The sequence below is a fragment of the Petromyzon marinus genome, chromosome 84 (assembly GCF_048934315.1).
Source record: "Petromyzon marinus isolate PM22_M1 ecotype Great Lakes invasive population chromosome 84, UKy_Petmar_22M1.pri1.0, whole genome shotgun sequence".
Taxonomy (NCBI): domain Eukaryota; kingdom Metazoa; phylum Chordata; class Hyperoartia; order Petromyzontiformes; family Petromyzontidae; genus Petromyzon; species Petromyzon marinus.
In genome coordinates, this window is record NC_133749.1 from 2,117,765 (window position 1) to 2,133,064 (window position 15,300).

General features: G+C 54.2%; 1 protein-coding gene and 1 long non-coding RNA gene across 7 annotated transcripts in view; both read right to left on the reverse strand.

Moving 5' to 3' along the window:
• Positions 1–5,338: 5,338 nt before the first annotated feature.
• Positions 5,339–6,333, reverse strand: LOC142907862 (uncharacterized). Its single transcript, XR_012931307.1, has 2 exons — positions 6,217–6,333; positions 5,339–6,164 (listed from the first exon to the last, which is right to left on the reverse strand). It is a non-coding gene; the product is annotated as an uncharacterized LOC142907862 (long non-coding RNA).
• A 693-nt stretch (positions 6,334–7,026) lies between these two features.
• GOSR1 (golgi SNAP receptor complex member 1) overlaps positions 7,027–15,300 on the reverse strand; it is a 75,921-nt gene continuing 67,647 nt past the window's right edge. For all 6 annotated transcript variants that reach the window (XM_076057734.1, XM_076057737.1, XM_076057736.1 and 3 more), the window contains 2 exons: positions 9,578–9,660; positions 7,027–7,563 (listed from right to left, as the gene is read on the reverse strand). In XM_076057734.1, coding sequence (XP_075913849.1) covers positions 7,439–7,563; positions 9,578–9,660 — 208 coding nt within the window. In that variant the 3' untranslated portion in view covers positions 7,027–7,438. The remainder of the gene's footprint in view (positions 7,564–9,577; positions 9,661–15,300) is intronic.

The window sequence follows — 15,300 nt, forward strand, 5'->3', positions numbered from 1 at the left end:
CCCTTCTTAAAGAGGGGGACCCACCAGGGCATCCTTCCAATCCTGCGGAACCCGTCCAGTCTCAGCAGCAGCGTCTCCAACTCCTCCTCTGACTGAGCAGCCATCACCAAATCACCGGCATACATAACGTGGTTGAGCAATAGGGAGCCAATCCCTTGACCGCACCCGGGCATCGATCGGCCTCCCATTGTACTGGGCAGGATCCTCCTTGATACTACACCACCAGCAGCAGCAGCAGCTACCCACAGAGGGATTTGTTGCGTGTGTCCGTCCGTTTTGGTTGGTTCTTTCGGTAAAGTCACCACCCACGTAGAATGATAATAAAATAATAAATTAATTGAAATTAAATCACGCGGTTAGACGTTTCGGCCACAACACAAGCGGGCCTTGTTCAGGCCGAGTCCACTTGTGTTGTCGGCCGAAACGTCGTGAGGATTTTATCGTGTTAATTTATTAATTTATTAATTTATTAATTTATTATCTCATTCTACGTGGTGGTGACTTTGACCGAAAGAACCAAAGGAGTTGAATCCTTGCCGTCGCGAAAGATTTAAATCGAAATCGTCCCTCCGTTGTGCATCCAAAAATGGGAGGGGCTGGGAGGGGAGGGTGGGGAGGGGCTGGGTGGGGTGGGGCTGGGTGGGGCTGGGTGGGGCTGGGTGGGGAGGGTGGGGAGGGGCTGGGTGGGGAGGGGCTGGGTGGGGGAGGGGCTGGGTGGGGTGGGGAGGGGAGGGGCTGGGTGGGGAGGGAGGGGAGGGGCTGGGTGGGGAGGGAGGGGCTGGGTGGGGGAGGGGAGGGGCTGGGTGGGGGAGGGGCTGGGTAGGGAGGGTGGGGCTGGGTGGGGTGGGGGAGGGGCTGGGTAGGGGTGGAGGTGGGAGGGGCTGGGTGGGGAGGGGCTGGGTGGGGAGGGGCTGGGTGGGGTGGGGCTGGGTGGGGGAGGGGCTGGGTGGGGAGGGAGGGGCTGGGTGGGGGAGGGGCTGGGTAGGGAGGGTGGGGAGGGGCTGGGTGGGGTGGGGCTGGGTGGGGGAGGGGCTGGGTGGGGTGGGGCTGGGTGGGGAGGGTGGGGCTGGGTGGGGGTGGAGGTGGGAGGGGAGGGGCTGGGTGGGGCTGGGTGGGGTGGGGCTGTGAGTGTGTGTGTAGGGGCTGTGAGTGTGTGTGTAGGGGCTGTGAGTGTGTGTGTAGTGGCTGTGTGTGAGTGTGTAGGAGCTGTGAGTGTGTGTGTAGTGGCTGTGTGTGAGTGTGTGTAGGAGCTGTGTGTGAGTGTGTAGTATCTGCTCACCCCGTGGTGCCCCCTTAAAAAAAAAACTCAACCTCTCACCAACCCGCGCCCGGGGCTTATCCCCCACCCCCCGTCACAGCCCCGGGGCCATATTGTGGGGGGCCACACCACCACCACCACCACCACGTGGTGCCGCCGCCGGACTTGCTGACCCTGGCCAGTGACCGAGCGACCCCAAGTCGCTGCTACAACAACCACCATCTCTCCTCCCTCCGCGGGAGAATGGCGTCAGCCGGCGCCGGACGGAGATTTGCCTCCGGTACAGCCACGGAAGGAGCGTCTTTGCCGTTACCTATTGCCAATGATGGACTCGGGCCATTGTTTCTATCATCTCGGACCACGTGATGACGCGCGGCACAGCGGCAGTGGAGATCGCAACATGCCGTTTTATTAGTAATAAAATCCCCAATGATCGTAATGGAAATCAGGGATTTCGATCGGATCACTCGCGCGGAGACTCATACTCATCACGGAGAGCCATAGACTCAGTCACAGAGAGACCCATAGACTCACTCACACAGAGAGCCATAGACTCACTCACACAGAGACCCATAGACTCACTAGAGACCCATAGACTCACTCACACAGAGAGCCATAGACTCACCACACAGAGAGCCATAGACTCACTCACACAGAGACCCATAGACTCAGTCACACAGAGACCCATAGACTCACTCACACAGAGACCCACAGACTCACTCACACAGAGACCCACAGACTCACTCACACAGAGACCCATAGACTCAGTCACACAGAGACCCATAGACTCACTCACACAGAGACCCATAGACTCACTCACACAGAGACCCATAGACTCACTCACACAGAGACCCATAGACTCACTCACACAGAGACCCATAGACTCACTCACACAGAGACCCATAGACTCACTCACACAGAGACCCATAGAATCACTCACACAGAGACCCATAGACTCACTCACACAGAGACCCATAGACTCACTCACACAGAGAGCCATAGACTCACACAGAGACCCATAGACTCACACAGAGACCCATAGACTCACTCACACAGAGACCCATAGACTCACCACACAAAGAGACATAGACTCACTCACACAGAGACCCATAGACTCACTCACACAGAGACCCATAGACTCACTCACACAGAGACCCATAGAACTCACACCGAGACCCACAGACTCACTCACACAGAGACCCACAGACTCACTCACACAGAGATCCATAGACTCACTCACACAGAGACCCATAGACTCACACAGAGACCCATAGACTCACTCACACAGAGACCCATAGACTCACACAGAGAGCCATAGACTCACTCACACAGAGACCCATAGACTCACTCAAACAGAGACCCATAGACTCACTCACACAGAGACCCATAGACTCACTCACACAGAGACCCATTGACTCACTCACACAGAGACCCATAGACTCACTCACACAGAGACTCATAGACTCACACAGAGACCCATAGACTCAATCACACAGAGACCCATAGACTCACACAGAGAGCCATAGACTCACTCACACAGAGACCCATAGACTCACTCACACAGAGAGCCATAGACTCACTCAAACAGAGACCCATAGACTCACTTACACAGAGACCCATAGACTCACACAGAGACCCACAGACTCACCACACAGAGACCCACAGACTCACACAAAGACCCACAGACTTGCTCACACAGAAACCCATAAACTCACTCACACAGAGACCCATAGACTCAGTCACACAGAGACCCATAGACTCACTCACACAGAGACCCACAGACTCACTCACACAGAGACCCATAGACTCACTCACACAGAGAGCCATAGACTCACACAGAGAGCCATAGACTCACACAGAGACCCATAGGACTCAGTCACACAGAGACCCATAGACTCACACAGAGAGCCATAGACTCACTCACACAGAGACCCCTAGACTCACTCAAACAGAGACCCATAGACTCACTTACACAGAGACCCATAGACTCACTCACACAGAGGCCCATAGACTCTCTCACACAGAGACCCATAGACTCACTCACACAGAGACCCACAGACTCACTCACACAGAGACCCATAGACTCACTCACACAGAGACCCATAGACTCACTCACACAGAGACACACAGACTCACTCACACAGAGACCCATAGACTCACTCACACAGAGACCCACAGACTCACTCACACAGAGACCCATAGACTCACTCACACAGAGACCCATAGACTCACTCACACAGAGACCCATAGACTCACTCACACAGAGACCCATAGACTCACACAGAGACCCACAGACTCACCACACAGAGACCCATAGACTCACTCACACAGAGACCCATAGACTCACTCACACAGAGACCCATTGACTCACTCACACAGAGACCCATAGACTCACTCACACAGAGACCCATAGACTCACACAGAGACCCATAGACTCAATCGCACGGAGACCCATAGACTCACTCACACAGAGACCCATAGACTCACTCACACAGAGACCCATAGACTCACTCACACAGAGACCCATAGACTCACTCACACAGAGACCCATAGACTCACTCACACAGAGACCCACAGACTCACCACACAGAGACCCATAGACTCAGTCACACAGAGACCCATAGACTCAGTCACACAGAGACCCATAGACTCACTCACACAGAGACCCATAGACTCACCACACAGAGACCCATAGACTCACACAGAGACCCATAGACTCACTCACACAGAGACCCATAGACTCACTCACACAGAGACCCATAGACTCACTCACACAGAGACCCCTAGACTCACTCACAGAGACCCATAGACTCACTCACACAGAGACCCACAGACTCACTCACACAGAGACACCCATAGACTCACTCGCACAGAGACCCATAGACTCACTCGCACAGAGACCCATAGACTCACTCACACAGAGACCCACAGACTCACTCACACAGAGACCCATAGACTCACTCACACAGAGATCCATAGACTCACTCACACAGACCCATAGACTCACACAGAGACCCACAGACTCACCACACAGAGACCCATAGACTCACTCACACAGAGACCCATAGACTCACTCACACAGAGACCCATAGACTCACTCACACAGAGACCCATAGACTCACTCGCACAGAGACCCATAGACTCACTCACAGAGACCCGTAGACTCACTCAGAGACCCATAGAATCACTCACAGAGAGACCCATAGACTCACACAGAGACCCATAGACTCCCTCACACAGAGACCCATAGACTCATCACACAGAGACCCATAGACTCACTCAGACAGAGACCCATAGACTCACCCACACAGAGACCCATAGACTCACTCACACAGAGACCCACAGACTCACTCACACAGAGACCCACAGACTCACTCACACAGAGACCCATAGACTCACTCACACAGAGACCCACAGACTCACCACACAGAGACCCATAGACTCACACAGAGACCCACAGACTCACTCACACAGAGACCCACAGACTCACTCACACAGAGACCCACAGACTCACCACACAGAGACCCATAGACTCACTCACACAGAGACCCATAGACTCACTCACACAGAGACCCATAGACTCACTCACACAGAGACCCATAGACTCACTCACACAGAGACCCATGGACTCACTCACACAGAGACCCATAGACTCACTCACACAGAGACCCATAGACTCACTCACACAGAGACCCATAGACTCACTCACACAGAGACCCATAGACTCACTCACACAGAGACCCATAGACTCACTCACACAGAGACCCATAGACTCACTCACACAGAGACCCATAGACTCACTCACACAGAGACCCATAGACTCACTCACACAGAGACCCAATAGACTCACTCACACAGAGACCCATAGACTCACTCACACAGAGACCCATAGACTCACTCACACAGAGACCCATAGACTCACTCACACAGAGACCCACAGACTCACTCACACAGAGACCCATAGACTCACTCACACAGAGACCCATAGACTCACTCACACAGAGAGCCCATAGACTCACTCACACAGAGACCATAGACTCACCACACAGAGACCCACAGACTCACACAGACAAAATGAAAAAATTTCATGACCTCGTGTTTTATTGTTGCCATGGCAACCGCCGACAAACGTTGACGTCACAAAGAGCGAGAAAAATCGGTCCAATCTGGACTCGCTCACGTGTCCTCACTGAGCGTCACAGCAGCGGAGGGGGGGGGGTGCTGGGGAGGGGGGGGGGCGTCACGTGACCAACTGCGGCCAATCGCAGCGCTCTGCGTCGCGGTTTCGCTCACCCACACACTCACCTACTCACTCACTCACCTACTCACTCGCTCACCTACTCACTCGCTCACCTACTCACTCGCTCACCTACTCACTCGCTCACCTACTCACTCGCTCACCTACTCACTCGCTCACCTACTCACTCGCTCACCTACTCACTCGCTCACCTACTCACTCACCCACTCACTCACCCACTCACTCACCCACTCACTCACCCACTCACTCACCTACTCACTCACTTACTCACTCACCTACTCACTCATCCACACACTCACCCACTCACTCACCCACACACTCATCCACACACTCACCCACTCACTCACCCACACACTCACCCACTCACTCACCCACACACTCACCTACTCACTCACACACTCACCCACACACTGACCCACTCACCTACTCGCTCACACACTCACCCACACACTCACTCACCTACTCACTCACTCACTCACCCACTCACTCACCCACTCGCCTCACCTACTCACTCACTCACCTACTCACTCACCCACTCACTCACCTACTCACTCACCCACTCACTCACCCACTCACTCACCTACTCACTCACTCACTCACACAATCACTCACTCACCCACTCACCCACACACTCACCTACTCACTCAACTACTCACTTCACTACTCACTCACCTACTCACTCACCCACTCACTCACTCACCTACTCACTCACTCACCTACTCACTCACTCACCTACTCACTCACCTACTCACTCACCTACTCACTCACTCATCTACTCACTCACTCACCTACTCACTCACCCACTCAACCACTCACACCGCTCATCTCCCCAGTAGTTGTGGTGGTGGTTGTGGTGGTTGTAGTAGTGGTGGTGGTTGTGGTGGTTGTAGTAGTGGTGGTGGTTGTGGTGGTTGTAGTTGTGGTTGTGGTGGTTGTAGTAGTGGTGGTAGTAGTTGTAGTTGTGGTGGTGGTTGTGGTGGTGGTGGTTGTGGTGGTTGTAGTAGTGGTGGTAGTAGTTGTAGTAGTTGTGGTGGTTATTGTTGTAGTTGTGGTGGTGATTGTTGTAGTTGTGGTTGTTGTAGTTGTAGTTGTTGTAGTTGTTGTGGTTGTTGTAGTTGTAGTTGTTGTAGTTGTGGTGCTAGTGCAGGGCGTATAGTAGCAGGATGATGCAGGCTGTGGTGGTGGTAGTAGCTGTGGTTGTGGTGGTAGTGGTGGTGGTTGTTGTGGTAGTGGCTGTAGTTGTGGTGGTAGTGGTATTAGTAGTGGTAGTAGTGGTGGTAGTAGTTGTGGTGGTGGTGGTAGTAGTTGTAGTGGTTGTAGTTGTAGTTGTGGTGCTGGTAGTAGTTGTGGTAGTTGTGGTGGTTGTGGTAGTTGTTGTGGTGGTTGTGGTGGTTGTTGTGGTTGTTGTTGTGGTTGTGGTGGTTGTTGTGGTTGTTGTGCTAGTTGTTGTGGTTGTTGTTGTGGTTGTTGTGCTAGTGCAGGCTGTAGAGTATCAGGATGACGATGCAGGTTGCGGTGATGGTGGTAGTAGTTGTGGTAGTTCTAGTGGTTGTTGTTGTGGTGGTTGTTGTGGTAGTTGTTGTGGTTGTTGTGGTTGTTGTTGTGGTTGTTGTGGTTGTGCTAGTGCAGGCTGTAGAGTATCAGGATGATGATGCAGGTTGCGGTGATGGTGGTAGTAGTTGTGGTAGTTCTAGTAGTTGTTGTAGTTGTGGTTGTAGTTGTGATTGTTGTTGTGGTTGTTGTTGTGGTTGTTGTTGTGCTAGTGCAGGCTGTAGAGTATCAGGATGATGATGCAGGTTGCGGTGATGGTGGTAGTAGTTGTGGTAGTAGTAGTGGTAGTAGTTGTAGTGGTAGTAGTTGTAGTGGTTGTTGTTGTGGTTGTTGTTGTGGTTGTTGTTGTTGTGGTTGTTGTGGTTGTTGTGCTAGTGCAGGCTGTAGAGTATCAGGATGATGATGCAGGTTGCGGTGATGGTCGCCAGGACCAGGGCATCTCTCCGCTTGCGAACGGCGATCCGCTGCAGAAGGCTGTTGACCAGCGGAAATCGATCTGCAGACATCGCCACAACCACGTGGTGGTGGTGGTGGGGGTGGTGGTGGTGGTGGTGGGGGTGGTGGTGGTGGTGGTGAGGGTGGGGGTGGTGGTGGGGGTGTTGAGGGTGGGGGTTTGGGTTGGTGGTGGTGATGGTGGTGGGGGTGGTGGTGGTTGTTGTGGAGAGGCGTCGGGGTCAAGGATCATATTTCGCAGAGTTTCTTGTTAGTAACCCACCCACCCACTCACTCACCCACTCACCCACCCACCCACCCACCCACTCACCCACCCACCCACTCACTCACCCACTCACTCACCCACTCACCCACCCACCCACTCACCCACCCACCCATTCACCCACTCACTCACTCACCCACTCACTCACTCGCCCACCCACTCGCTCACCCGCTCACCCACTCGCTCACCCAATCACCCACCCACCCACTAACTCACCCACCCACTCAATCATCCACCCACTCGCTCACCCACCCACTCGCTCACCCACCCACTCGCTCACCCAATCACCCACTCACCCACCCGCTCACTCACTCACTCACCCACCCGCTCACTCACTCGCCCACCCACTCACTCACCCACCCACCCACTCACTCACCCACTCATTCACTCACCCACCCACTCGCTCACCCACCCACTCACTCACCCACCCACTCGCTCACCCACCCACTTACTCACCCACTCACCCGCTCACCCACTCGCCAACCCACTTACCCACTCACCCACCCACTCACTCGCCCACCCACTCGCTCAACCGCTCACCCACTCGCTCACCCAATCACCCACCCACCCACTAACTCACCCACCCACTCAATCATCCACCCACTCAATCATCCACCCACTCGCTCACCCACCCACTCGCTCACCCAATCACCCACTCACCCACCCGCTCACTCACTCGCCCACCCGCTCACTCACTCGCCCACCCGCTCACTCACTCGACCACCCACTCGCCCACCCACCCACCCACTCACCCACCCACCCACTCACCCACCCACCCACTCACTCACCCACCCACTCATTCATCCACCCACTCACTCACCCACTCACTCACTCGCTCACCCACCCACTCGCTCACCCACCCACTCACCCACCCACCCACCCACTAACTCACCCACCCACTCAATCATCAACCCACTCGCTCACCCACCCACTCGCTCACCCACCCACTCGCTCACCCAATCACCCACTCACCCACCCGCTCACTCACTCACCCACCCGCTCACTCACTCGCCCACCCACTCGCCCACCCACCCACCCACTCACTCACCCACCCACTCATTCATCTACCCACTCGCTCACCCACTCACTCGCTCACCCACCCACTCGCTCACCCACCCACTCACTCACCCACCCACCCACCCACTCACCCACCCACCCACTCACCCACCCACTCACTCACCCACCCACCCAATCACCCACCCACTCACCCACTCACCCACTCACCCACTCACCCACTCACTCACCCACCCACTCACCCACCCACCCACCCACTCACCCACTCACTCACTCACCCACTCACCCACTCACTCACTCACTCACCCACCCACCCACTCACTCACCCACCCACTCACCCACCCACCCACCCACTCACTCACTCACTCACTCACCCACCCACTCACTCACTCACCCACCCACTCACTCGCCCACTCACCCACCCACTCACTCGCCCACCCACCCACTCACTCACCCACCAACCCACTCACCCACCCACTCACTCACTCACTCACCCACTCACCCACCCACCCACTCACCCACCCACCCACTCACCCACCCACCCACCCACTCACCCACCCACCCACCCACCCACCCACCCACCCACCCACTCACCCACCCACCCACCCACTCACCCACCCACCCACCCACTCACCCACCCACCCACCCACTCACCCACTCACTCACTCACTCACCCACCCACCCACTCACCCACCCACTCACCCACCCACCCACCCACTCACCCACCCACTCACCCACCCACCCACTCACCCACCCACCCACTCACTCATCCACAGGATACGTGCCAGGCTGTTCACCTTGCTCTGGATCGAGCGGTAAACTCCTCGCTGTGACGTCAGCTTCTCCTTCGTCGCCATCGCAATGCTGGGCACGCAAACACACAGACACACAGTCACACACAGTCACACACACACAGTCACACACACACACAGACACACACACACGCAGTCACACACACACAGTCACACACACAGTCACACACACAGTGACACACACACGCAGTCACACACACACAGTCACACACACAGTCACACACACACACAGTCACACACACACACACAGTGACACACACACACACAGTGACACACACACAGTCACACAACAACAACAACAATCGCCATTCGCCACTAAGTGGCGGTGACGTCACCACGACGCTTGTGCCCGGCTATGTGCACCGTGAGGCCACGTGGAGTGTCGAACGCCCGCTGGCAGGAGGTCACGGGGCAGACCCAGGTGCCACGGGTCGACTGACTGAGATGACTGGCTGATGCACCACCTGTGCCCCCTACTGTGCCAACCTGCTGTGCTTTAGCCACCCGGCGCTCCGCTCGTTATTGTGAGCGTCGCTCCTCCGCCCTCCGTTGTTGTTGGAGGGCGACTACCTCCAACCGCCCAGTAGCGTCCTTCACGAGCCTCCTCCACAGAGGCCGATCTTGACACCGCTGGTACCAGTCATCGGCAAGTCCACTCAGCTCCACGTCCTCCTGTACCACATCACTCCATCTCTTCTCTAGCCCGTGCCGCGCCCGTTTAGCCCCCTCAATCCGGCCGAACAAAAGCTGTTTCGGCATGCGGTGGCTGGGCATGCGGGCTACATGACCCAGCCATCGCAGCCTTGCCTGCCGGAGGAGCTCACCGATGGGACCTTGCCCAGATCTTTCAAGGATTTGTGAGCTCCTCACACAATCCAGTCTGGTTAAACCCAGGATGGATCACAGGCAGGCCAGCCTAAATGTTTCTAACCGGCGAAGATGTTCCATTAGGGGGGTCCACGTTTCGCAAGCGTAGAGAAGGGAGGAAATGACCGTGGCCGAGAAGACCTGAAGCTTAGTGCGGAGCGACAGACCAGGTAGCTTCCACACAGCGTTACGCAACCGATGAAAAGATATTGCCGCTCGACTGATTCGGAGTGAGACCTCTGCTGTTAAACTGGAGCCGGTCATAAGCACACTGCCCAGGTATGGGAAACTCTTCACTCGCTCCACAACTGCCCCATCACCGATTGGGAGTTGTGGGGGTGGAGTGTCCGATGGTACAAAATACCCAGGCAGGTGCTTAGTTTTGGTGGGGCTGATGGTAAGGCCCCACCTCTTAGTGACACGCTCCAGTCTCAGCAGCAGCGTCTCCAACTCCTCCTCTGAATGAGCAGCTATTACCAAATCATCAGCATACATAACGTGGTTGACCAATAGGGAGCCATCCCTTGACTGCACCCGGGCATCGATCAGCCTCCCATTCTATCTGTACCATATGGAGATTTCCCCGGTACAGCTAATGAAGGCTTCACGAACTACGTGGTCAAAATAGATGTTAAATAATGTGGGAGCCAGAGGACTTCCCTGTCGCACCCCAAGGTGTACAGGGAATGGCTCTGACTCCCGGCCACGTAGTTTTACCCGGGCCCGCTCACCATCATGAAGGTCCTTAATGATCGTGAGCAGAGGGTCAGGTACTCCAAAAGCACGAAGAACGACCCAGAGCCCAGGCCTACTGATGGTATCATAGGCCTTGACCAGGTCAATAAAGCAGAGATGTAGGTCTTTTTGGAATTCCCTACACCTCTGCTGTAGCAGACGGACAGAAAATATGGCATCTGTGCAGGACCGCCCTTTCCTGAAACCGCATTGGGGCTCCGCAAGCCTCTCCTCAGCGTGCCTGGCAAGGCGATGCTAAATAATCCTTGCCAGGACCTTTCCAGGCACACTGAGGAGTGAAATGCCCCTGTAGTTGTTACAGTCTGTGCGGTCCCCATTCTCAAAAAGGGGGACCACCAGGGCATCCTTCTAATCCTGCGGAACCCGTCCAGTGGTCCAGACTGTTGTTATGATGTCATATAGGGCAGTCTGTGCATAAACGCCACCCTCCCTCAGCATTTCGCTTAGAAGATCATCTCTGCCCGCTGCCTTTCCTGGTCTCAGACTCCGGATCGCCCTCAGTACTTCCTCAACAGATGGCACCTCAGCCAGCCACTCACAGGGGGTGACTTCTTCCAATATTTGAGGCACCGCAGCCTCAGCAGGGTCATCCTCACTTTGTGCCACGATGTTTTCCTGGCTGAGGGATTTTCCCTCTCCCAGGACCTCACAGAAATGCTCAGCACATCTGCAAACCTGTTCCTGGGGGTCGGAGATTGGATCACCGTTTTTTCCCCTAATGATGGTAATAGGTGTGGCGCTGCAGGTTACTTTTTTGATTGAGTTAAATAGAGATTTGAACCGGTCCACCGGACCTCCTGAATGCCACACAGATCCAGGCGGTACCGGTCCAGCTCCCGACAGAGGAGTGGCAGCCTCTCCTCCGCAGTGAGCATTCGAACATTCCACGTGGCCATCCGTAGTAGCTTTTCGTTGTTTCTGGAGGGGCCCCGAGTGTGGATATTCAATCTCCTGGCTCCGCCAAATGGGGTTTGGCCAGGAGACGTCATAGACGCCTGTCCCCCCGGGGCCTCCGGCACAAGCTTATTAGTTACATATTTCAGTTTAACTCGTGGTTTAGTGGTAATTAATTGAAGGTGGAGGGGTTACCAGCCCCTCGCACCCATCCAGAGCCCCCGTTTAGCCCCTGTGGTGGACACAGACGCCACGAGGGGAGGAGCCAATCCGAATTGGCCCTCCCCCCACAGCACTGTCCACGACAGAGTTGCCCGTCCGGCACCGCGAGGAGGTAGGGGGTTGTTTTGCACACACACACACACACAGTCACACACACACACACAGTCACACACACACACAGACACAACAACAAACACACTCGCATAGAGACAGAAACACACAAAGACACACACAGACACATACACACACAGACACACACTCACACACACACACAGACTCACACACGCAGACACACACATACACACACAGACACACACACAGACACACATACACACATACACACAGACACACATACACACAGACACACATACACACAGACACAGTCACACACACACACAGACAGTCACACACACAGTCACACACACACACAGTCACACATACACACAGGCAGGTGAACACACAGGCACATGCACGTATTATTTACGTGTACTGTGTGTGTGTATACTGTGTGTGTGCTGTGTGTGTACTGTGTGTACTGTGTGCGTGTACTGTGTGTACTGTGCATACTGTGTGTGTGCACTGTGTGTATATACTGTGTGTGTATACTGTGTGTGTGTACTGTGTGTGTGTGTGTACTGTGTGTATATACTGTGTGTGTGTACTGTGTGTGTGTACTGTGAGTGTGTGTACTGTGAGTGTGTATACTGTGTGTGTACTGTGTGTGTGTACTGTGTGTGTACTGTGAGTGTGTATACTGTGTGTATACTGAGTGTGTGTACTGTGTGTACATACTGTGTGTGTGTACTGTGTACTGTGTGTACTGTGTGTGTACTGTGTGTGTGTACTGTGTGTGTGTACTGTGTGTGTGTACTGTGTGTGTACATACTGTGTGTGTGTACTGTGAGTGTGTGTACTGTGTGTGTACTGTGTGTGTGTACTGTGTGTGTGTACTGTGTGTGTACTGTGTGTGTACTGTGTACTGTGTGTGTACTCTGTGTGTACTGTGTGTGTTGTGCGTACTGCGTGTGTGTGTACTGTGTGTGTACTGTGTGTGTGTACTGTGTGTGTGTACCGTGTGTGTGTGTGTGTACTGTGTGTGTGTACTGTGTGTGTGTACTGTGTGTACTGTGTGTGTGTACTGTGTGTACTGTGTGTGTGTACTGTGTGTACTGTGTGTGTACTGTGTGTGTACTGTGTACTGTGTGTACCGTGTGTGTGTACTGTGTGTGTGTACTGTGTGTGTGTACTGTGTGTACTGTGTGTGTGTACTGTGTGTGTGTACTGTGTGTGTACTGTGTGTACTGTGTGTGTGTACTGTGTGTGTGTACTCTGTGTGTGTGTACTGTGTGTGTGTGTACTGTGTGTACCGTGTGTGTGTACTGTGTGTGCGTACTGTGTGTGTGTGTGTACTGTGTGTGTGTACTGTGTGTACTGTGTGTGTGTACTGTGTGTACTGTGTGTGTACTGTGTGTATATATACTGTGTGTGTACTGTGTGTGTGTACTGTGTGTGTGTGTACTGTGTGTACTGTGTGTGTGTGTACTGTGTGTGTGTACTGTGTGTACCGTGTGTGTGTACTCTGTGTGTACTGTGTGTGTGTGTACTGTGTGTGTACTGTGTGTGTACTGTGTGCACTGTATAGGTGTACTGTATATGCGTGTACTGTATGAGTGTTGTGCTGTATGCGTGTACTGTATGTGTACAGTACGTGCGTGTATGTACTGTATATGCGCACTGTATGTGTGTACTGTATGTGTGTACTGTATGTGTGTACTGTATGTGTCTACTGTATGTGTCTACTGTATGTGTGTGTGCACACAAAAACATTTAATATCCCCCCTGGCACAAAAGAGCCAATGCATAATAGATGAGAGCAGAGAGAGAGATAGATACAGCCATGTGGGTGAGTGGGTGAGTGGGTGGGTGAGTGAGTGGGTGGGTGAGTGGGTGGGTGAGTGGGTGAGTGGGTGGGTGAGTGGGTGGGTGAGTGGGTGAGTGGGTGAGTGGGTGGGTGAGTGGGTGGGTGAGTGAGTGAGTGGGTGGGTGGGTGAGTGAGTGGGTGAGTGGGTGGGTGGGTGAGTGGGTGGGTGGGTGAGTGAGTGGGTGGGTGAGTGGGTGGGTGAGTGGGTGAGTGAGTGGGTGGGTGAGTGGGTGGGTGAGTGGTTGAGTGGGTGAGTGGGTGGGTGAGTGAGTGAGTGGGTGGGTGAGTGGGTGGGTGGGTGAGTGGGTGAGTGGGTGGGTGGGTGAGTGAGTGGGTGGGTGGGTGAGTGAGTGGGTGAGTGAGTGAGTGAGTTGGTGAGTGGGTGGGTGAGTGAGTGGGTGGGTGGGTGGGTGAGTGAGTGGGTGGGTGGGTGAGTGAGTGGGTGGGTGGGTGGGTGAGTGAGTGGGTGGGTGGGTGAGTGAGTGGGTGGGTGGGTGAGTGAGTGGGTGGGTGGGTGAGTGAGTGGGTGGGTGGGTGAGTGAGTGGGTGGGTGAGTGAGTGGGTGGGTGGGTGGGTGAGTGAGTGGGTGGGTGAGTGAGTGAGTGGGTGGGTGAGTGGGTGGGTGAGTGGGTGAGTGGGTGGGTGATGGGTGAGTGAGTGGGTGGGTGAGTGAGTGGGTGAGTGAGTGGGTGGGTGGGTGAGTGAGTGGGTGGGTGTGTGAGTGAATGGGGAGCGGTGGTGCAGTGGTTAGCGTGCCGCTCTACACTACACTATACAATACACTAAACACTACACTATACACTACACTATACACTACACCATTATACACTACACTACTATACACTACACTATACACTACACTATACACTACACCACTACACACTACTATACACTACTATACACTACACTATACACTACTATACACTACACTACTACACTATACACTACACACTACTACACTATACACTACACTATACACTACACTATACACTACTACACTATACACTACTACACTATACACTACTACACTAT